This window comes from Sminthopsis crassicaudata, chromosome 1, assembly GCF_048593235.1.
Source record: "Sminthopsis crassicaudata isolate SCR6 chromosome 1, ASM4859323v1, whole genome shotgun sequence".
In the NCBI taxonomy this organism is placed as follows: Eukaryota; Metazoa; Chordata; class Mammalia; order Dasyuromorphia; family Dasyuridae; genus Sminthopsis; species Sminthopsis crassicaudata.
Window position 1 is genome coordinate 9,225,944 of NC_133617.1, and position 20,209 is coordinate 9,246,152.

The window sequence follows — 20,209 nt, forward strand, 5'->3', positions numbered from 1 at the left end:
GCAAAGGCCCACGACCCCTCCCTTCCTCCGGGAAACCGGGCAGGCCTCAGGTTCGACTTGTCCGTGGCTCGTTGGCTCCAGAGCTGTTTCCTCATCGCCTCTGAAGTCCCACACTCTGCGCGCGCTCACTCGCTCACATACACGGCCCAAGTCAGAACCGGAGCACGAGGAGCCTGGGGACCCCGGCATGAGGCTCGCCCGCCTCCCTCCCCCCGGCTCCGGGCCATTTCCAGCCAGGCTCTGCTTCCTCCGGCCCCGGCGGGGGCCTCTGCCTCCAGGGGAGAAGCGGGTGGACTGCCGGGAGTGGCCTTGGGCTCCTCGGTAATTGGGCCGCTGCCTCCCTCTACCTTGCAGAGCTCACTAAGGGCTTGCTGGGGAAGGCTTTCCCTGCAGCAGAGTCCTCCCAGACCTGCCCCTCTTTCACTCCACTCCTCCACGAGCGCGGACGACAGCCGGGCTCCCGAGGAGCCCACCCTGGGAAGGCCCAAGTGGCCACGGAGTAAATCGGAGGCGGGCGAGGGAGCTCAGCCCCGCGCAGGCGGAAGGCCGGAGCTTCTCGGAAAGCCCCGCGTGGGAGAAAAAGAGCCTCCAGAACTGGAGGAGTTACTACATTTCAGAGGGAAATCGCGCTCTGGTATCCGGCTCCTTCCCCCACGGCGGCGCGGTCACGGGAAGCAAGAGGGGAGAGACGGGAGGCCAGGGAGGGCCGGAGGAGGTGCCGGCCTGGTCACCGGCGCCCGTTATCGGGTGGGCGTGACTGCCTGCCCCTGGGAAGTAGGGGCCCTAAAGCGCTGATGACGTCACCAACAATGACCCTCTAGCTCGGGAACTCGAACCCCTGGGCAAACGAGAGACGAGCACTTCTGTGTGGGGGACAGCCACAAGCCCTCCTGCTGGGGGAGAAGTCTGCGCCCTCAGGCAGCCCCGGCAGGCGCCTCTCACCACAGGGTGGGCACAAGATTCCGGGAGCTGGGGGCCGCGCCGGACGCCCAGGCCGAGGGGATTCTCATCTGCGCGGCAGGGTCCCGGCGTCAGGAAGGCTGAAAGAAGGAAGTCTTTTCGGGAACGGTCTCCGGTGACCTGTCAGTCACGCCGGCCCCGCCAGAACGTCTGCGTGAAGCTTCCGGGAGTCTGCGACGCTCCCACGTTAGAAACCGTCTCGGGAAGCCCGGTTTTGGGGGCTCGGGTTAAACCCCGAAGTTCTCGTTCTAACCTTGGGAAGCAGGACAGTTGGGCCCGGTTCACAAAGCCTTCCCCGCCACAGCCACCGCCTCCGACGGGCTCCCGTGGGCTCGGCCCCGCCGGGAGGAAGAAGCGGACGAGGCCCGGGGAGGCTGGAGATTCCCCCCCCCCCCAGCGGCGCCTCCCACGCCCCGGCTCCGGTTTCCAGCCTCGTTGCGGACATTCGATATTACGGCCAAACTGGCCGAGCAGCCGCGGCCTCGCAGGCCCCGACTCCTTCCCCTCCTGCCAAGCTCGGGCCGAGGCCCCTCGGGGCCCTCCCAGAGCCCAAGTCACTCTGCCCGTATCCGGGGCCCCCGCGCCTCCAGCACCGGACGCCTGGCACCGGCTCAAACGCCGCGCAGGCCGGCCGGTGACTGGCAGCTTCCGTGCCCCCGGAAGCCCGAGGCGGGCTTTCTTGCGCTCATCACCTGGATGCGCTGGCGGTGCCCGACAGCCGGAAGCGGCGCCAGCCCGGGCCCCTCCTCACCAGGTGTGTCTGTGCCCCCCACGCGGGGAAAGGTGTCCCACGGGTCACGGGCCGGACCGCCGGGACCCCTCGGGAAGCCGGGCTCCCTCCGAGGAATGGGAGCAGCGAGCCGTGGGCCCGGAGGGGGGCCGAGGGAGCGGGTCTGTGGGGCCTGGAGGAGGCTGCCCCCTCCCCCAGCCGGAGGAGGAGCCCCTTCACCCTGAGCTCCTGGGACCGGTTGGACAAGCTCCGGAGCTGCGCTGCAGGGACACTTTCACAAGCTGGGGCTGCGGCCCCGCCCCCCGCTCCCGGGGAAGAGCCCGGGGGGCCGCGGGCCCTGAGAGGAAGCCCCCACGGACCGGGCCGGTCCCCAGTGACGTCTGGGCCTCCTCTCCGAGCCTGTCTGGGCAGGGAGTGAGCTCCCCGCGCCGGGCGGGCAGCAAGTCGGCTTTCCGGGTCCGGGGGAGGGAAGGCCCGCCCCGACCTTTCACCTCTGGGGGGGGCTCTGCCATCTTGGCCCCTGAGGAGGAGCCGCCCCTCCCTCCCTCAGCGCCCCCAGCCAGGGGTCCCTCCCGGCGGCCGTCCCTCCGTCAGCGCCGCCACGCGCACCCCGCGCTGGGCCCCAAAACCAGCTTCAAGGAGGACCGGGGGGCACGTGATCTCACAGAGGGGGCGGAGCCGCGGGCTTCCCCCCTCCTCCAGCGCCCAGCGCCGAGCCCCGCGCTTCCCCGATCCCCAGAGGGAGCCCCGGGGCCTCTCCCCCGCCCCCAGCGCACGGCCAGGGAGGAGCTGCGGGGCAGGGCCCGAACTCGGGCCCCCCGGAGGGAGGGGCTGTGGGAGCCCGGCGCGGACCCGCCTGCCCCCCAGCCCCCGTCCGGACAGCGCCGAGGGGGAGGGGTCGGGGACGCGGCGGACGGACCTTCCCTCCCTCCCCCTCCCCGAGCCGGCCGGTCACCTTGTCCAGGGCCGCGGGCCTCTGCACGGCCAGCGAGCGGGCCAGGGACAGGACTGTGTTGAAGTAGAAGCCGCGGGCGGAGCTGCGGCCGGGGCAGGGGCCGGGGCAGGCCGCCGGCCGGGCCGCTCCCGCCGCCATGGCCCCAGCCGAACCGCCTTCCTCCACCTCGGCCTCAGGCGACTAGGTCTAAGAGCTCGCGGCCCTTCCTGGCCGGGCCGCCACGGCGCAGGCGCAGGCTCTGCCCGCTTCCGGCTGGCCGCGCACGTGACTTGCTCTGTTGTCAAACCCGGGCCGCGGGGGTCTTCGGGCGAGTCCATCCCGGCGGGAGGGGGAGAAGGGGTGCAAACAACCGCTACTTCAACTCCGGCCTGCAGGGAACGCCCCTCGGCGTCCGCGCCGGGTGGTTGGCTCCAGGGGCGTGGCTGCGCACGCGCCTTGGACTGGAGGAGCCGTTCGGGGGCAGCTGGTTGAGGTGGCGGCCGCGGCGGAGACGGCGTAGAGCTCCCAAACGGCGGCTGCGGCGGGTAAGGAGGGCGGGCCCGGGGCCGGCGGGGACCCCGAGGGCGGGAGGCCCGAAGGGAGCGGAGGGTAACCCGGGGCGGGGGCAGGGGCGGGGCCGAGACTTAGAGCCCTGAGGGCCGAACCCCGAGAGCGGAGGGAGGAACTGAGGCCTCCGGCGCTTCTCAGAGAGAAGGGGAGAGGGCCCGGCTTCTGCTAACGTCGGTGGGAAGTGAGAGACTAGGCGGGGGGGGAGGGCGCAGAGCCCTCCGGGGCTCTTAGATTGTCAGCGCGCTCCTGTGGCTCTTCCGTCCGCGTCCGTGCGCGTGCACCCACCCCCCCCCCAGATCAGCAGGTCCCGGGCCCCCTTTAAGGGAGGTCTCCGGGGCCTGCTTCTGCCGGGCGCGGGCTGCGCGCACATTCCTGCGCGCTCACTCACGGCCCTGGGCCCCGGGCTAGGATGGTTCCAGGCTGGAGCTGCGGCCGGGAAATGGCGGGCGGGGCTGAGTGCGGGGGAGGCTGGGGGGAGGGGCAGAGGAGGAACCAGAAGGTCCAGGTTCAGATCCAGCCTGTGACCCCCGGGAGGTCCTGGGGGGAGGCGGCGCTAAGTCAGGGCTGGGGTGAGAGTCAAGGTCACGGAGTCCCTGGAGGGGGGGGAGGACCGGAGGGCTCGGCTGCCCCTCCCCCCACCCGCCCCGTACTCCACTGCTTGTTCTCTTCCCAGCGGAGACTTCCCGAACACCGGCCCTCGGGCGGGCGGCGGGCGCCATGTCGGCCTATTCCAGAAGCTACAATCCCTTCGACGAGGACGCGGACGAGGAGGACCTGAGGCCCGCCAAGTGGCGGGAGGAGGGGGAGGACTCGCGGAGGCCGCGGGAGCCGCCGGACCCGCAGCAGTGCCTGCGGCAGGAAGTGCTCCGGAGGACCGAGGCGTCCCTGGAGAGCACCGGCCGCTCGCTCTCCTCCATCTACGAGTCCGAGAAGGTCGGCATCGCCTCGTCCGAGGTAAGGTCCTGAGCGCTCCGCGCCTGGGCAACCCTGATTGGCAGTAACCATAGCAACGGGGTCCCGCCCAGCGTCTCCGGTTGGGGAGTCTGAATCTATGAGGTCCCCCGCGTTAAGGTAGGTCCCCGGGCAGTGTCCGTCTCATGCGGAGCCTTGGGGGGGCGGGCCCAGGGTTACACAGAGCCGGGCTTGAACTCCCTCCTCCTGCCCCCTGGGGGCGCTCTGCTCTGGCCGTGCCTCATTTGTTCCCAAACCGCCTGCACCGTCTCTGAGGGTCTTCGGAGCGGGAAGCCGCAGACCCAGGAGGAGGCAGCTCCCGCAGCGGGGGCAGGGAGGAAGGGCCCTCTCACCAGGGCCCCCGAGGGTCCTCCCGGCCTTCCTGCCTCCCGAGGGGGGGGGCGGGGGCGGTGTCTGCCTTTCTTTGCGCCAGTGCCCGGCCCACGGTGAGGGGTCGGGCAGTGCCCACGGACTGACTGAGCACGGCCCCATGGGGGGCGTCGCCGAGGGGCCGTGACCCCCGGCCTGAGCCACAGGCCCTCTGCACTGGGGCGTCGGCTGCTCCGGTAGGGGGGGCCTCGGGTTCTCCTTGGTCTCTCCCCCTTCCCCTCTGCCCAGAAACGCTCCGTCAGCGCTCCTGACTTCCTCCCCAAGGGCGGGGGTGGGGGAGCTCCTCCTGGGAACCCAGCTGAGCCAGGGCGGGGAGGAGCCCCTGGGGGCCAGGGCTGTGGCTGCCGGGGTCACTGCCCCCCCCTCCTTGGGCCTCTGCCCCCCTGGGGGCGCTTCCTTGCTGCCTGCTTCTCCCTGTTGGGAGCCTTGGGGTTGCTCGAGGGCATGGGCGGGGAGTCCTCCTGGATCCGAGGTTGTGGGGGGGGGGCTCCTCTAGGGGTTTCCGGTCTCCCTGGGGAGTCTCCCACTGCCTTTCCCAGCTGTCCCCTCCCCCTTCTCCCAGGAGAGTTTAACACCTTGGGGACAAGTTGTTTGCTGAGTCCTGACTTCCTCATCTGTGCAATGCGGTGATAACTTCCAGCCCCTGCCTGGGGGTTCTGGGAGGAGCGCCCTCTGTCACAGATGAGGAAACCGAGGTAAAGGACAAAGTTGTCCTTTGTGTCTGTTGCATTTTGCAATGGCCAGAGGCCGGTTTTGAAGGAGCCTCTCAGAGGCGGAGGCCGGGGAAGCTCCTCTTACTGAGGGGAAAGTCAGACCCGAGAAAGGGGGGGTTGCGTCAGGTGATGCAGCAGGACTTCGCCAAGCCAGGGGTCCCCCTCCCCCCCCCCCCCCCCCGCACTGGTCTCCCCTCTTCACCGCCCCCGTCACGGAGATTCCTAACCGCAGCCGGAGAGCTTGTTTGTGAAGCTTCAGTCGCTGTGTCCCATAGAGTGGGTTTCCTCTGTCAAGCCAGCAAGCGCCATCGGGCACCGTGTGCCGGGCACCTCGTGCAGCGCTCGACATCCCGTCCCGCTCTCGTGGGGCTCACGGATCCGCAAAGAAACACGAATCTGAGGAGAGAGCCGGAGTTTCACCGGACGGCCGCGTCTGCCGGGGCGCAGAAAGAGGTTCAGAACCTGCTCTGAGCAGAAATCTGAGGTTCTGGCACCGGGGATAAAACGCCGGCTCCCCCTCGGGACCCGCGAGCTCCGAACGCCGGAGTCGAGGATCTCGTTGGAAGAGGGCCGGGAGCGGAGGCTTCGGAGCCGGCTGCAGCTGGAAAAGGAGGCCCCGGCAGGATGGGGCTGGTAGAGAGCCTGCTTCTGTCTTCTGAGCCCAGGTCAACTGAGCGTTCTTGAGTGTGCCCCCTTTGCTTCAGGCTGAAAAAACATTCTCCAAAGAGCCCAAACCGGGAACAAGAGTGGTAGCAGTTGGGTAGGAGGGGGCGCTTGGGACGCCTGGGGCTCCCTGGCTGCCGTGGGGAAGGCGGCGTTCTCTGGGCTCTCTGAGCTTTTGGGGTGGGCTTTCAAAAAGGAAATGCCACAGAGGAGGCGCTGTCCTGGGGCCGGGCCCCCTCTGCAGCCCCCACGCGGCTCAGCACAAGTTCGGGATCCAGAAAGGAAGAAGGGATTGGGTGACGCTCTGGCCCCGGGCCCCGCCCTCCTGCCGCCCCTCTCTCCTCAGTAGCAGCCGGACTTCTGGTTGTAGAGTCTGACTGGGCGTCGCCCGCTTGGCGCTCGGTTTGGTCTGTAACCTGGCGTTGCCAGAAGGACCCGAGGACTGTCCTGGGAGTGACTGAGCACGGCCCTCCCGGCCCATCTGCCGCGACGCTGTCAGAAAGAAGGCGACGTCAGACTCCGGGACGTCCCTCCTCTCTTCTTTTCAAGCATGCCCTCGTTTTAAAATCCCTGTCACCAGAGTTCTCCCCAAATGAAAAGAAAATCCTTTTAACAAAAAGTCCCCAAAGTGCCCACGTCAGCCCCTTCCAGAAGTGCCCGTCTCACTGGCACCCCCCTTCGGCTGGGGAGCTGCGCGGTCACCGGGCACGGCGGTGCTCAGTCTCTCTTCAGCAGGGCTGCTCCTGGCCCCGCTCACTCCACTCAGCAGCCCTACGGGACCTCTTTAGCCGTCACCTTGCCGTGTATGCAGGTAGCCCCCCTTTGGTTTCCTCTTCGGCGTGTGGGGTCAGGGGCACCTTCTCTGGGACTCCTGCTGGCCAATGACCCCCGTTCCCCTTCCTCAGAACTCCCTGGCCCGGAGTGGGAAAATGGGCCCGGACCCCTTTTTATGGTCCAGAAGCCCCGGGGGGTGGCTCAGAGATCCTCGACTGCTTAGCCACAGCGTCGGCCCCGGGCTCTGGTTCGGGTCTCGTATTTGAAATCAGGCGGCTTCTCTGGTCTCACCAGCTCCGGCCCGCAGGGCCTGCCTTTCCCCAGCTGCTTTCTCCTTTCTCTCCTTACGCTCTCCAGCTCTAAGTCTGAGCCTTGGGCAGCGTTTTATAAACAGGTCTCTAAACGGGAGGAGATGCTGGGGCACCTGGGGCACCGAGGGGTCTGAAGCCGAGGTAGCTCCCAGGCCCCCTGCACAGCTGGGCCCGCTTGGGAGGATTCCGCCCTGGGTGGAGCAGTCCCAGTGGGCTGGAGACCCGGGGCGTGTCTGTTCTCCGCCCAGCTGCGCTGTCCTTTCTCTGCCCACTTGTTTTCTCAGTTCCTCCTCCACGGGCATGATTGCAGATGGGCTGCTGTGGGGGATGGGCTTAAGCCGTGGCTCTCAGGGTCCCAGAACGGTTCCTGCTGCCGAGCGCCTGCGGCTCTGACCCTTTAAGTCCTGATTCTGAAAGGAGTCTTTCCATCTCTGCGGGGAAGGAAGGAGAAAGCTCCTCTCGCCATTTCCGTTAGGCCCCGCTGGCCCAAACACCTCCATTCAACGGGGGAAAGAAGGTTCAGAGAAACAACAGGGCCGGTGCAGATGCCCTCTTTAAGGCACGGTGGGCTCCGGGCAGCACGGCCCTCTCCTCATCGCTCTCGTGGGGAGCCTTCGTAAAGGAGCCTGGCTTGGGTTTTGGAGACGTCGGGCCAGAGCCCCTGCTTCCTCTCCCTGGAGGCTCCGGCTTCGGGGCTTCCCTTTAGGCCAGCCGCTCTTCCCTGAGGATTGCTGTTGCCTGGCTCCTCTCCTGTACTGATCTGGGAGGGAGAGGTCGGGTTCCCTCCGGCTGCCAAGTCCCGGTGTGCCCTCTGGAGACAAGTGCTAGCAGAAACAAAACACAAAGATGTATAAGTCAGCAGAGATGAGCTTGGCAGGAAGCCTCTCGATCTTTTTTTGGTTTTTTTTTTTAATGATCATTCATGTTTCGGGGATTTCAGGGGCCCGGGTTCCCGAGCTCTGCCCACAGCACAAGCCGCTCAGCCCGGGAGGGCTCCTGCCTTGGCCGACTGCGTGTCCTGTCCAAGGATCAGCCCGGCCGGGCATGGAGGCTGCATCTCAACAGACCTAGTCGCTGACGAGATGACTCAAAGGGGCAGGGAGGGCTTTGAATCCCTCCCTGGGACAGCCAGGACCCCACAGGTCGACAGAACTCATCTCCCGGACGGCCCGAGAGCCACGCCGGGACAGGGCTCCGGGAGAAGCGAGTCATGGGGCAGCGCATCCTCTCACCTGGGAGGGGACCAGTCAGTGCCCATTTGTTCGCCTTAGCCTGGCGCTTTAGGCTCAGGTTTCTGCCAAAGTGGCTTCTCTGTGGCGTCTGCCGGTCCCCAGCCCAGGAGCCCTCTCCCTCAGAGATGAACCCCTCGAGCGCTGTTTTGATCTAAGTTGATTGTCTTGGTGCACGTGTACATTACCGCATGTGCCTCCACGTGCACAGGCTCGTCTGGCCCGATGGACCGTGAGCCCCCCGGAGGGGGCTCTGTATCTGTGCCCTCGGGCCTGGGGAGGGCAGCCAATGCTTGCCAATGGGGCCATTTTGGGGGCTTCCCCAGGCCCTCTGCCTCGGTTTCCTCTTCTGTGGGTCCCCCCCCAGCTGAAGTGGATGTGGGCGAGTGTCCGTCCCCCCGGTCACCGTCCTGGTGCTAAAGCACAGTTCCTGGGGTCTCTGACCCTCGGCCAACACATGCTCGTGGCTCCCCAGCTTTGTAAGGAGGTGCGGGCCACGTCTGTCTCCAGGGCACCAGGGAGCCGGCCCCTGTGGGGCCTCTGGTACACAGCCAGAGGGTTTGAGCTCGTGCTCCTGGAAGCGGTGCTGGGGTCAGATCCAGCGTGGCATGGAGGAAGCAGTGGCAGCCTGGGAGCCCTCAGCCACGGGTTCAAGGGGCAGCTGCTCCTGCTGGTCACCACAGCCTCGACCCCAGCTGTCCCCCTCCCTCTGGCCTCACTAGGCCCCAGGCTGCGCATAGAGGAGTGGGAGGGCCAGGGGCCAGTTTATTGTCCGGTGTCGGTGGTCCGCTCTGGGTGTGTGGGGAGCCCCCCAGGAGCTCTGGCCCCAAGCCCCTCCCAGCCTCCAGGAACTTAAACGGGAGCTTCTCTTGTTGCTTTTCCTGTAGGAGCTGATGCGTCAGCGCGGAGTGCTGCAGCGCACGGAACAGATGGTGGACAAGATGGAGCAGGACTTAAAGACCAGCCAGCGGCACATCAACAGCATCAAGAGTATGTTCGGGGGCTTCGTCAACTACTTTAAGTCCAAGCCTGCGGACACCGCGCCTCCCCCGAATGGCGTCATCGACCCCCAGCCTAACACGCGGTGAGCGGCTCCACGGGGATGGAGGGGCCGGCCACGCCCAGATCCTCCCATCCAGGGAGCCCCAGAACCTTTGCCAATGGGTACCTGGTCCCCCGCAGCGGGGGGCCGTGAGAGAAGGAGTGAGCCCCTGGGAGATGGTCATTCCAACCGGGTGGTCAGACCCACCCCGGGGCCGGCTGCTGCTCGGCAGAACGCCCCAGGGACCGCCCCCTCCTCTTTGGTCCTTAAGTCCGTGGGTCGTAGATCCTTTTGTCTAGATTGCGCAGGTGGGAGTCGTCGGCTTGGAGTGAGTCTCCCTTTGCCCATGAGTGACCTGATCAGCCTCTCAGCAGAGTAGACCCACCCTTCTCTCATTAATTAATTAGTTAATAATTGACCAGTAGAATTGATTTCTGCCTGTGGCAAACACCCACTCTCCCAAGGGCCTGTGAGCTTGGAGGAACCACGATTCGACTTTGGTTTATGAGAGAGAGCCAAGTGACCGTCATTTATCTGCTAACCAGAATTAACAGAACTGATTATTAACTGCCCAGAAATGTCCGTGTCACATGACTTTAAAATGTCCGCAAGACATCTAACTCAAGACGTCTTTTAGGCAGTTGGAAACGTGACCCTGGAGCTCAGGAGAGAGCTTAGGGCTGGATCCGTTTAGATCTGCCTCAGGATGGTCATTGGCCCCTGGGAGCTGACGAGACACCCATAGAGTGTTCTGGAGGCGGAAGGGAAAGGGGGCCCTGAGGGCCACCTGCAGTTGGAGGTCTGGAGGAGCAAAGGAGGCAGAGATGGGGCCGTCCGAGAGGGAGGAGAGGCGCTGGATGAGCCATTGGGGTTCGGGAGGGGACGGTGTCAGAGGCTCGGAGCCCTCGAGGATGAGGATTGGGAAAAGGCCACGAGGCGCCGGACTAACTCTGAAGGCGCCATCAGGTTTCCCAAATCTTCTCTGCCTGGATGTCCTCACTTCCCTCTGCCGCTCCTCATGGGATGGGAGCAGGGCTCTCCATTGATCATCCCCCCAGAGGCGGACAAAGCTGGGCCCCGCTCAGAGCACCCCAAATGGTGCTCCTTCGGGGCCGCCGCTTCACAGCAAGCTGGCAGCCCACCCAGACTCTGAAGGAGCTCGCTCTCAGCGACTCCTCACAAGGCACAGAGGAATGCTTTATGTTGTGGACAGATGGTGGTAAGGGGCCCAGAACTGGCTCGCCCGGCCCTGTCAGGGGGAATTGTCCAGAACTGGCTCACCCGGCCCTGTCAGGGGGGATTGTCCAGAACTGGCTCGCCCGGTCCTGTCAGGGGGGATTGTCCAGAACTGGCTCGTCTGGCCCCGACGGGGGATTGTCCAGAACTGGCTCGCCCGGCCCTGTCAGGGGGGATTGTCCAGAAGTGGCTCGTCTGGCCCTGTCAGGGGGGATTGTCCAGAACTGGCTCGCCCAGCCCTGTCAGGGGGGGGGATTGTCCAGAACTGGCTCGCCCGGCCCTGTCAGGGGGGATTGTCCAGAACTGGCTCGCCCGGCCCTGTCGGAGGGATTGTCCAGAACTGGCTCGCCCGGCCCTGTCAGGGGGGATTGTCCAGAACTGGCTCGCCCGGCCCTGTCAGAGGGGATTGTCCAGAACTGGCTCGCCCGGCCCCGACGGGGGGATTGTCCAGAACTGGCTCGCCCGGCCCCGACGGGGGGATTGTCCAGAACTGGCTCGCCCGGCCCTGTCAGGGGGGATTGTCCAGAACTGGCTCGCCCGACCCCGACGGGGGGATTGTCCAGAACTGGCTCGTCTGGCCCTGTCAGGGGGGATTGTCCAGAACTGGCTCGCCCGACCCCGACGGGGGGATTGTCCAGAACTGGCTCGTCTGGCCCTGACAGGGAATTGCTGCAGGTCCCCCAGAATTGGTCAGCTCAGGACCAGGCTTGGCGTTCTCTCCACTGCACCATGTTGTTACTGGACCCAACAGACTTGATAGACTGGATGTGCAGCCGCCTTTTTCATCCTTGGTTCTTTTTCTTCCTTGTGCCCCTTGCAGGCTGAAAGAAGCCCTGGCCACAAGTAAGGAACAAGAGGAGAATTACCAGGCGAGCCACCCCAACCTCAGGAGGCTGCAGAGTTCAGGTCAGTACGAGGCCGGGTGGATCCCTTGGGGTGGGAGGGGGCAGAAGCTGCTCTGGCCTCCACTTGGCAGAGTCCTCCCGGTGTGCTGGGAGCTGGGGCTCAGGGAGTCCACCAGCCAGAGCCAGTTGACCGTCACGCTGATCTTGGCAAGATGGGGCTGGGCTGTTTGGGGACACCCTTGAGAGTGGGGGGTAGGTGTAGAGGCTTCCGTTGGGAGACCACGATTGCCCTGAGGGCCCTGGCAGTCACCAGCCTGTGGCCCCTCGCCACTCCAACCATTTCTGGGAGCGTTGTGTGGAATAGAATGTCTGGAGGGCAGCGTTTGCCCCACGTCAGCCAGTCTCCTCGGCAACGTGGCCAGATCTGTGCTTTCAGCTGTAGCCTTAGAGCCGTGAAAACCCAGGGAACTTGGGGAAATGAGCCCCCTTTGGGACATTGGGAGCTCAGGGCTGCAGGCAGCCCGGGGGAAGGGTCCGCAGGGTGCTGCCCGGGAGATCGGAACTCCTGCCCAGAGGCCCAGAGATGGGGGGTCATGGAAGCCCGGACCGTCCCCCCGGCAGCCACTGCCGGTCTATGGAGGCCAAGCTCATGACAGTCTTCCAAAGTCAGGCCTGGGGTCAGCTGAGAGTGGGCCAGAGGGAGGGCCCTCCCACCTCGGCCCCGGGGAGCTACGTCCAAGGCCCAGGAAGGGACCTCGGGGACGAATCCCTCAGCAACTCCCCTGACTTGTGATCGTCCAGCTAAAACGCCGCCATGATTCCAGGGCTTGTTCCCCTAAGCCACAGCCTTAGTGGGGGGAGGGGGGTCATGGGGGCAGGGAGGGCCCCTAAGGGAGCATGGTGGGGGCGCTTTGGGCAGCCAGTGGGAGAGAAAGTCCTACAGGATGAGGTGGGCACGGCAGGGTCCGGGCTGGCTCTCGGCTCTGGACTGGCCTCTCTTGATTGGACCCCTCTGAGCATTAGAAGCAACGAGCATCCCTGGTGGAGAGGGCGTGTCCTTGGGCACGGACTTCCCCCTCCCCCGGACTCCTGGGAAGCGCTGGCAGGGCAGCATCCATCTGGCCCCGTGATCTTCAGAGACTTTGGGTCCTGCCCTCTCGGACCCCGGGATCTCGTGATGGTCACGCCTTCCTGACTTCCTGGTTGATGTTTTTAGTTGCTCCCACAGCAAACAAGGAGGTGGTGCGAGCACTGTTGTGCCCATTTTATAGCTCACAAGGAGGGCTGCGTTTCCGTGTGGAGCGAGCTCCTCGGGCCCTGACCTTTCTGGCTGCAGCTCCCAGGGCTGATGGGTAGTTTAGCAAAAGCCCGTTCTTGGGGGGGAGGACCCTCACTTTGCCGCCTTTGTAGTCCAGAGGGGAGACCCCAGCAGAGAGGGGTGCTTGAGACACCTGCTGTGTGCCAGGAGCTGGGGGTGCAGAGACAAAAAGGGGGTGCCCCCTGCCCTCCGCCCTGATGTTCTTAGGAGAAACGGCCTGCCCCCATCCAGGCCCCCGCAAGAGGGGAGGGGGCTGCAGGGGCAGCGTCGAGTCACTGCTTCTCTCTCAAACAGATGCCATTGGTGGGACCCATTCTGGCGCCAGTACGGACGCCTATCCCAAGAATCAGCATCTCCGACAATATCACCAAAAAATCGACAGCAATCTGGGTAAGCCTTCCTACACCGGGCCTTGGGGACCAGCCCCTTCCCCCTGCCTAAGGGGGCAGCTACTCAGCCTGGAGAGCCGCTGCCCCCTGGCTTTGGTGGCGTTGTTGGGGGACACTGGGGTTACACAGCTCGTGTCTGGGGTCAGATTTGAACCTGCCGTCAGGGCCACTGCTGCATCTACTGCCCCATGAATATCTATTGTTCAGTCGTATGTGACTCCTTTGGGATTGTCTTGGCAAAGGCGCTGGAGGGGTGGGCCGTTCCTTCTCCAGCTCCTTTTACAGGTAAGGAAGCTGAGGCAAAAAGTGACTTCCCACAGCTAAGAAGGGTCTGAGGTCAGATTTGAACCCACAGAAAGGAACTTGGCCTGGCGCTCTCTCCAGGGCACACCTCGCTGCCAGTCCTGCCCTCCGGGGGGGGGGCCGCTGGTCGGCCCCTCACCCTCTCTCCCCCAGCCTCACCCACCCATCCTGCATGGGTAGGTGCAGTCTGCACTGACTCCATTGGCACCCGCCTTGATGCCCTTCATCTCATCGCCCGCAGGGCTTCACACAAGGCACCCAGTAAGGCAGAAGACTGGAACGAGCTGGGTGTGTGTCCCTTCTGACTGTGCCTCTGTAGGGGAAGAGTCAGTAGGAGGATCAGCTCCGACATAGAGCTCGCAGAGCAGCTCTGTCAGCCACGAGCTCCAAGGGCCTTGGACCGAGCGGCTCCTCCAACAGCCGCAGACGCTCTGGGAGGCCTCCCGCTATAACCCGCTGTAGCCCTGCGTGTGACAGTCACTCTGCATCTGTAGGAGGTTCCCCAGCACCAAGAAGCTTCCCTGCAGAAGCTCTTCGCCTTTCTCAGGGGACATAAAGGCACCTGGACTTGTGTCAGGACCGTGAAGCCCTTCCAGGATGCGAGGCGGCGGCTCTGATTCCTGCTAGCTCCGGTTCTAAAAACACAGGATGCTGGGAAAGTAGTAAGTGACGAACCCAGCCGGTCTCGTGAGCCCTGCGGAACACAGCCAGCACCTGGTGATGGGAAGGAGGACTGTGTGGCCGTCAGCGATCTGGGGCGGTTCCTACCGGTTTGGACGGAAAATGGCAGCTGCAGAGGGTTTACGCCGCTGCTTGGAAGAATTTCAGAAGATGTGGGAAACGTTCAGTTGTAAAACCAGCCGAGCTCACGAGCAGCAGATGTGGTCCCAGCAGTCCAACCCGGACAGCCTGCCTTTCCTCAGCACTGTTAAACCCACCTCAGGAATGGGCGGATTGACCAGAATCCCTAGGATGGCGTTAATTGGCTCGGCTCCAGAGCCTTGTCTGGTCATCTCTTGATTGAATGGGCTGATAGCTCTCTAAGTAACTGTCGAGGGTTTTTGAGGATAAAACGAGTCGTGATCCCAGTCGTGGGCTCAGACTGTTCCATCGCAAAGGATGCCCACGCTTCATTATTGACGACTCGGCCAAAGATAAGAGCGCAGGCGTGGCCGGCTGTGCTGGGTACGCAGGTGCCTTAAAGGACGTGGGGAGGGGGGGGAGGGACACAGGAAGTGGGCTCTCTGAGGGCAAGTTTCTGAAGCGTGCCTGACCTCGCCATCTTACTCTCCTCCTGTCCCCCGCTCACCAAAATCCATCGATTCCTGTTATGAGGGAATCTGTGTAAAGCACTTGGCAAATCTTGAGGGAGGATCACCCTTAACTCTCCATTTGCCACCTGAAGTTCTCTATAATCTGCCCTCCAGTTCTGCCCCCTCTAAGATTCCAGGTTCCGTGTGTGCCCTGCAGCTCTTAGTTCCTCCCTTTACCCTGCCCCCCTATGCCTGAATGCTTCCTCCCCAGCTGGGCTCAGATACTGCAGGACGTTTTTCAGGCCCTGCCCCTTGGCAGTGCCCTTTCCTCCCCTTGGGATGTGTCTCGGACACCGCCAGCTTTGAGCAGGAAAGATGCTCCGTCATGTCTGGCTGCTGGATCGCTCTAGAGTCTCCTGCATCGTCACAGCAACGGCTTCGAGCTGTTGCCATCTTCTCCTCAAAGTTGCTTGTTATGGGCCAGAACTTGAAACAAGGTGCTAATGCTTACTTACTTGGCTCACACCTTTAGAGAGCATATATAAGGCGGAGTTCCCAAGCCCACTAAAGGACAAGCCCACTCTTGGACTTCTGGGAGATTCACAAGGCAGAAACCCACAATCCCACTCTCAGAGGCGGAGTCAGATTCATTCCCACTTCCCCCCTTGTGCTGGCTGGAGACACTGGGAGGAGGAGAGGCTGAAGCTGGCAGAGACAAAGGACTAGCACAAGAGCTCTCGGGAACCAAGGAGAGAGAGAGGCCTCCATTAAAGCTAACCGAAGGGGGCCGCTAGGTGGCGCAGTGGATAGAGCACCAGCCTTGAATTCTGGAGGACCCGAGTTCAAATCTGGTCTCAGACACTTAAAACTCCTAGCTGTGTGACCCTGGGCAAGTCACTTAACCCCAGCCTCAGGGGGAAAAAAAAAAAAAAAGCTATCTGGGCCCCAGGAAGAGATTCAAGACTTGGAAGGAGACAATAAAGGATCTGGACTTTAACTCTTGGCTGCATTTGGGACTGTTGAACTGAACTGAAATGAAGGCTGCCTCCAGAAGCTTCCCAAGAAACCTGCTCCCAGAGAAGGTTACATTTTAGAGAAGAATATCCCAGTTGCTCTTTTGTGTCTCAGGATTTCCTCCCTGAGCGGTTCCCATCCAGCCTCCCTGTTCTTCCCTGCAGAAGTTTAGACCTTGGGCTCTTTCCTCTGCTTGTCTGAGCCCTGGAGGTGACTTTGCTCTCCCCGGTTCAGCAGGTTCGCTGCCACCTGACATGATTGTGAGATGGGGGGGAGCATTTCTACTCCGGCACAAGGCCCTCTCCTTCCCTTCTCGCGAGCTGGCGCTCGTCTCCTTGCATGTGATAGGCCGCCCGAGCGTGAGGAGCCCGTGCGTTCAGATTCCTACGTCTGATGCCCTGGCTCTTCTCCATGGTGATAGAGAGCCTGGAATAGTTCTGTCTGCCATGGAGTCAGACCCCAGTGAGGGGGGCAGTGTGGTGGCTGAGGCTGGAAATCCAGCCTGGGTCACTGCTGCGGGCCAGTGCTGCTGCTCTCTGGAAGGTTGGGCAAGAGACCGGGCCCATCTGCACTTCGATGAAGCGTCCTGTGTGCTGGCACTGGCCTAAGTGCTGGAAGGACAAAGAAGTGGAGGACGTGGGCCCTGCTCCCGAGACGTTCAGTCTAAACGAAACGGTGCAGGGCGAATTTCAGATCCTCAGCAGACAGACTCGGAGGGCTTGGGACAGGCGGGGTTCTGGGAGGACTTCAGAGAAGCCAGGAGGGGAGGGGAGGAAGGAGCACTCCAGCTCGGACATGGAGGGTCTCAGAGGAGGAGCGTGGCCAGCTGCCCCGGGCTGCAGGGAAGAGGGGAGATATGTAAGAAGACTGGAGAGGGGACATGAGGGGCCCACAGAACTTTGTACTGGATCGTGGGGGGTAGCGGAAAGTTTGCCGGGTGGGGGTGGCTGCACAGACTGGAGCGGGCAGACATGAGGCAGGCCCGTCTGCAGTAGCCCAGGTGTGCACCAGGTGGGAGCAGTGTCAGGAGGAGGGGCCGTTTTGGGTGAATTTTGGAGAGGTGACGTCCAGCCTTGGCAACCGTATTAGCCGTGGAGGGTGAGAGGCTGATGGCTCCCTGCTGTGAGCCTGTGGGCCTGGGAACTTGGGGGTGCCCAAAGGTGCTGGGGGGTGAGAAGGGGCCCGTCTTGGGCGTGCTGAGCGCACCAAGGGGCCGGTACCGGCGGACAATCTGACCTTGCTCCTGTTTTCTCCCGGTGCAGATGAGATGTCCAAAGGACTTGGGCGGCTCAAAGACATCGCCTTGGGCATGCAGACGGAAATAGACGAACAAGACGAGCTTCTCGGCCGGCTCACGACAAAAGTTGAGAAGTTGGACATCAACATCAAAAGCACAGACAAGAAAGTCCGGCAGCTTTAGAGACAGATAAGGTTTTCTGGTCTTTCGGCCCAGAATGATTAGAGAAATTCTTTCCTTCCCAAGACGTTCTCCAAAACCTGGGAGAAAACCATTTCACTGCTTTACTGATTTAAGTTACTGATCCAACCGTGTCTGCACGTGATCCGAGAGCAGGAGGCTGCTGAAGGGTTAGTGAGCCGGGACGGACCGGAGGGAGGGCCGGTGCCCTGGATGCTTTGCTGGAATGGAAATCACCCTGGGAAACATTGCTGATGTGAACACTGGAGACCTGCCATGCTCTTCTCCCAGAGCCATCGCCCCTCGAGGGCCCCCTTTGTCTCGTTGTTGGAGGTGGGATCACCCCTCCTGCCGACGACGCTCCATCCGACGGCACGACGTCCTGCACAGGTTCTGAGACCTCTCTCCCTCGGGTGTTAGCCATCCCAGCTCCTCCCATCAGCCTTTTTTCCCCAGAGCAGTAGCATCCCTGGCTGCTGGGTGCCTTCTTTCAGACTCCCCTGGCGGTCCTTGCTGACTGTCCACCCACAATTAGGAGTAGACCACCCCTCTGAGGCCCTGGAGACCCCCAAGAGTGTGTGCCATTTCCAGCAGCTCCTTTCCCAAGAACTGGACAAAAACCTCTCTTTGTGCCATCTTACCCCTCCCCCTGCACATTAGCGGCTTGGGACAAAGCCTTGGGGTGTGACTGCAGGTCTACACAATTACAGTGCTTTGACCTTTAATCCCTGAACTCAATCTCCTGCAAGTCTGCCTTTTACTAGAGGAGGATTTGAAAACTTAGGGTCTGACTCCGAGTCCCCCGCAGGAAGGGGCAGACGGATCCCGTCACCAGCTCGGCCTCCACTGGACTTTGTCCCCTCTTCCGTGGCTCGGGCTCTGCCCAGTCCTTGTCTCTGGTGAGAATCTCTGAGACCACATGGTGCCCCAAGGCTGGGGGTGGGGACAGACCCTCACATCCCACTGAGGCAGAGGTGTGCCCGTGAGTGTGAGGGAGAGCAGACTGTCTGGGATGGGCCAGCCGACCCCTTCCAGCCGAGCCTGTTCCTTGGGAACCTTGCCGTCTTAGGTGAGGATCGTACTCTCTCTCTCTCTCTCTTTCTATCTCTGTCTCTCTTTTTTTCTCTGTCCTTTTTTTCCTTCTCTCTCTGTCCTCTCTCTCCTTCCTTGTGTCTCTGTCTCTCTGTGTAGCTATAAAACACACACATACATACACCCCCATATAGTGCTGATTGCTACCAATCATGGGTACCAGGTACCAGCAAAGAATTGTGGGTCCATTTAATGGGCCTGACCCAGACTCAGTTCATTTCCCAAGCTTTGAGGGAGAGTGATTTCTTAAGTAAAAGACACTTGGCTAGGGGAGCAGTTGCCTCCTCACTGTAAAGCATCATGCTTCTTAGGGGCCTTTTTCACAAGTGGGAGTTTCCACTGCCCTTCGTGCCTGTGACACCTTCAGGTGCTCCGTGCCTTTCTGACCTTGGACGTTTTGCTCCTTTGCCACCTGCAGAGGGCCCGAAGGCTGGGGTGTGGGCCTCCCGGCTTGTTCTCTTGGGGATGGCAGCAAGGCTGGAAGTTTTGTGGGCACTAGTTAGCTGTAACCAGAACATGTCTTTGGGACATAATCTTACTTGGAAAGAAGCGCAGCGGGACCCTCATTCTCTTCCCTCTGTGTACTTTGGTGAGAACGCGTTAAAGTATTTCTCCTTAACTCCTACAAAATGTGGGTTTGGCTGGCTCTGAGTCTCAGGTGCAGACCTGCTGGAGACCAGGGGGAAGAACATGGGTGCTGATTCCAGGACCCAGCCCTGGCTGTGCTCCTTGCCTACGGCCCCCAGACAGAATCGTCCCCAGGGTGGGGGATGGGGGATGGGGGGGGCACAGAACACTGGCGCTAGCACAGAATAACCTTGGAGAGCCGACTCAACGAGCTGCCATCCTGCCCTTCTTCTGCCAGCTGACCCAACCCGAGATTGCTGCTTCTCACAAAAACTACAAATGCGGTGCCAGCCTGAGGAGGACCTGGGGCCCGGGATGAGCCTGGAAATAGCCGTGGCTCATCCTCCATACCACAGCTTTCCCATTATGGGGTTGCGTCTGAAGGCTGCTGCCCAGCTAATACCAGTTCTCTTGAAAGAAGACTGCTGTGAACCCTCAACCAGGGCAACCCTTTCTGTGCTTCCTCTGGAAAAGAACACTTGGAGCGGAAGGCAAGACTGTTACACTCAGATCAAAAGGCAGGCTCAAGGATGCAGTTTATCTTCAGTAAATCTAGTTTGATTTTGTTGATCTGTGATTTTAACTAATTAAACCATATCTGTTACTAATCTCACATTTAACAGAAATACAAATCCTTTCATGGAGACTAAAAGCAAAAGGCCTTTTAGCAATTTCATCTGTAAAAAATGAAATGTTAGATCATTAAAAGTGCTTACTGTACAGTGGAGGGAAGTGCTCGGCTTTTCATTGTGTGAGTCCTGTCGACAAAATCGGAAGCATCTTCACAGTCTCTACTCAACTAAGCGATAGTTCTAACAATTCACATGCTTATATAAGATCATTCGGTTGGGTGTAGAAATCTCTTAACAAATAGGAAAGTAAGGGAAGAGGATAAGAAATGAGAGGTAATAAAACACGATTAAGAGAGTGGTCAGAAGCAAAACAGACGAGATGAGATTAAACAGAAGAAAAGATGGGGGAATGAACAGGTCGAGCTCATCCACAGAACAGAAGCAGATAGAATGGATTAGAAACTGTAATACAACTTTGTTTGCAGGGGATATCAAAAGTTAAAGCACTGGAGCAGAAGCTATCATGCTTAAGCTGAAGTAAAGTCAATCTCCAACAAAGCAAAAATAGACCTAGATAAAAATAATCAGAAACCTCATTTTACAAAAATGTTGCATACACAATGAAATGTTTTTGCAATAAATTTCTCTGATAAAATTGAGAATTGAATCAGATTTATAAAAAGAGCCATTCTCTAGTTGATAAGTACTCAAAAGAGATGAATGGGCAATTAAAAAAAAAAACGATATTTATTCATTGAAAAATATGTTCCAAATCACTTGATTCGAGATGCAAATCAAGATAATTGAGGTTACCAACTTGCCTATCAAAAATAATGCTGGAGGGGATAAGGGAAGAGAGGAACACTAATAAATTGT

At 61.1% G+C, this 20,209-nt stretch overlaps 2 protein-coding genes across 3 annotated transcripts in view; one reads left to right on the top strand and one right to left on the bottom strand.

Moving 5' to 3' along the window:
* PI4KA (phosphatidylinositol 4-kinase alpha) overlaps window positions 1–2,884 on the bottom strand; it is a 78,405-nt gene extending 75,521 nt beyond the window's left edge. For both annotated transcript variants that reach the window (XM_074292287.1, XM_074292281.1), the window contains exon 1: window positions 2,646–2,884. In XM_074292287.1, coding sequence (XP_074148388.1) covers window positions 2,646–2,783 — 138 coding nt within the window. In that variant the 5' untranslated portion in view covers window positions 2,784–2,884. The remainder of the gene's footprint in view (window positions 1–2,645) is intronic.
* Window positions 2,814–19,486, top strand: SNAP29 (synaptosome associated protein 29). The gene is made up of 6 exons (XM_074292410.1): window positions 2,814–3,169; window positions 3,868–4,148; window positions 9,113–9,309; window positions 11,324–11,409; window positions 12,961–13,056; window positions 16,888–19,486. Exons 2-6 carry the CDS (start codon window positions 3,912–3,914, stop codon window positions 17,043–17,045), a joined length of 774 nt encoding a protein of 257 aa, XP_074148511.1. The 5' UTR covers window positions 2,814–3,169; window positions 3,868–3,911; the 3' UTR covers window positions 17,046–19,486.
* The last annotated feature ends 723 nt before the right edge of the window (window positions 19,487–20,209 follow it).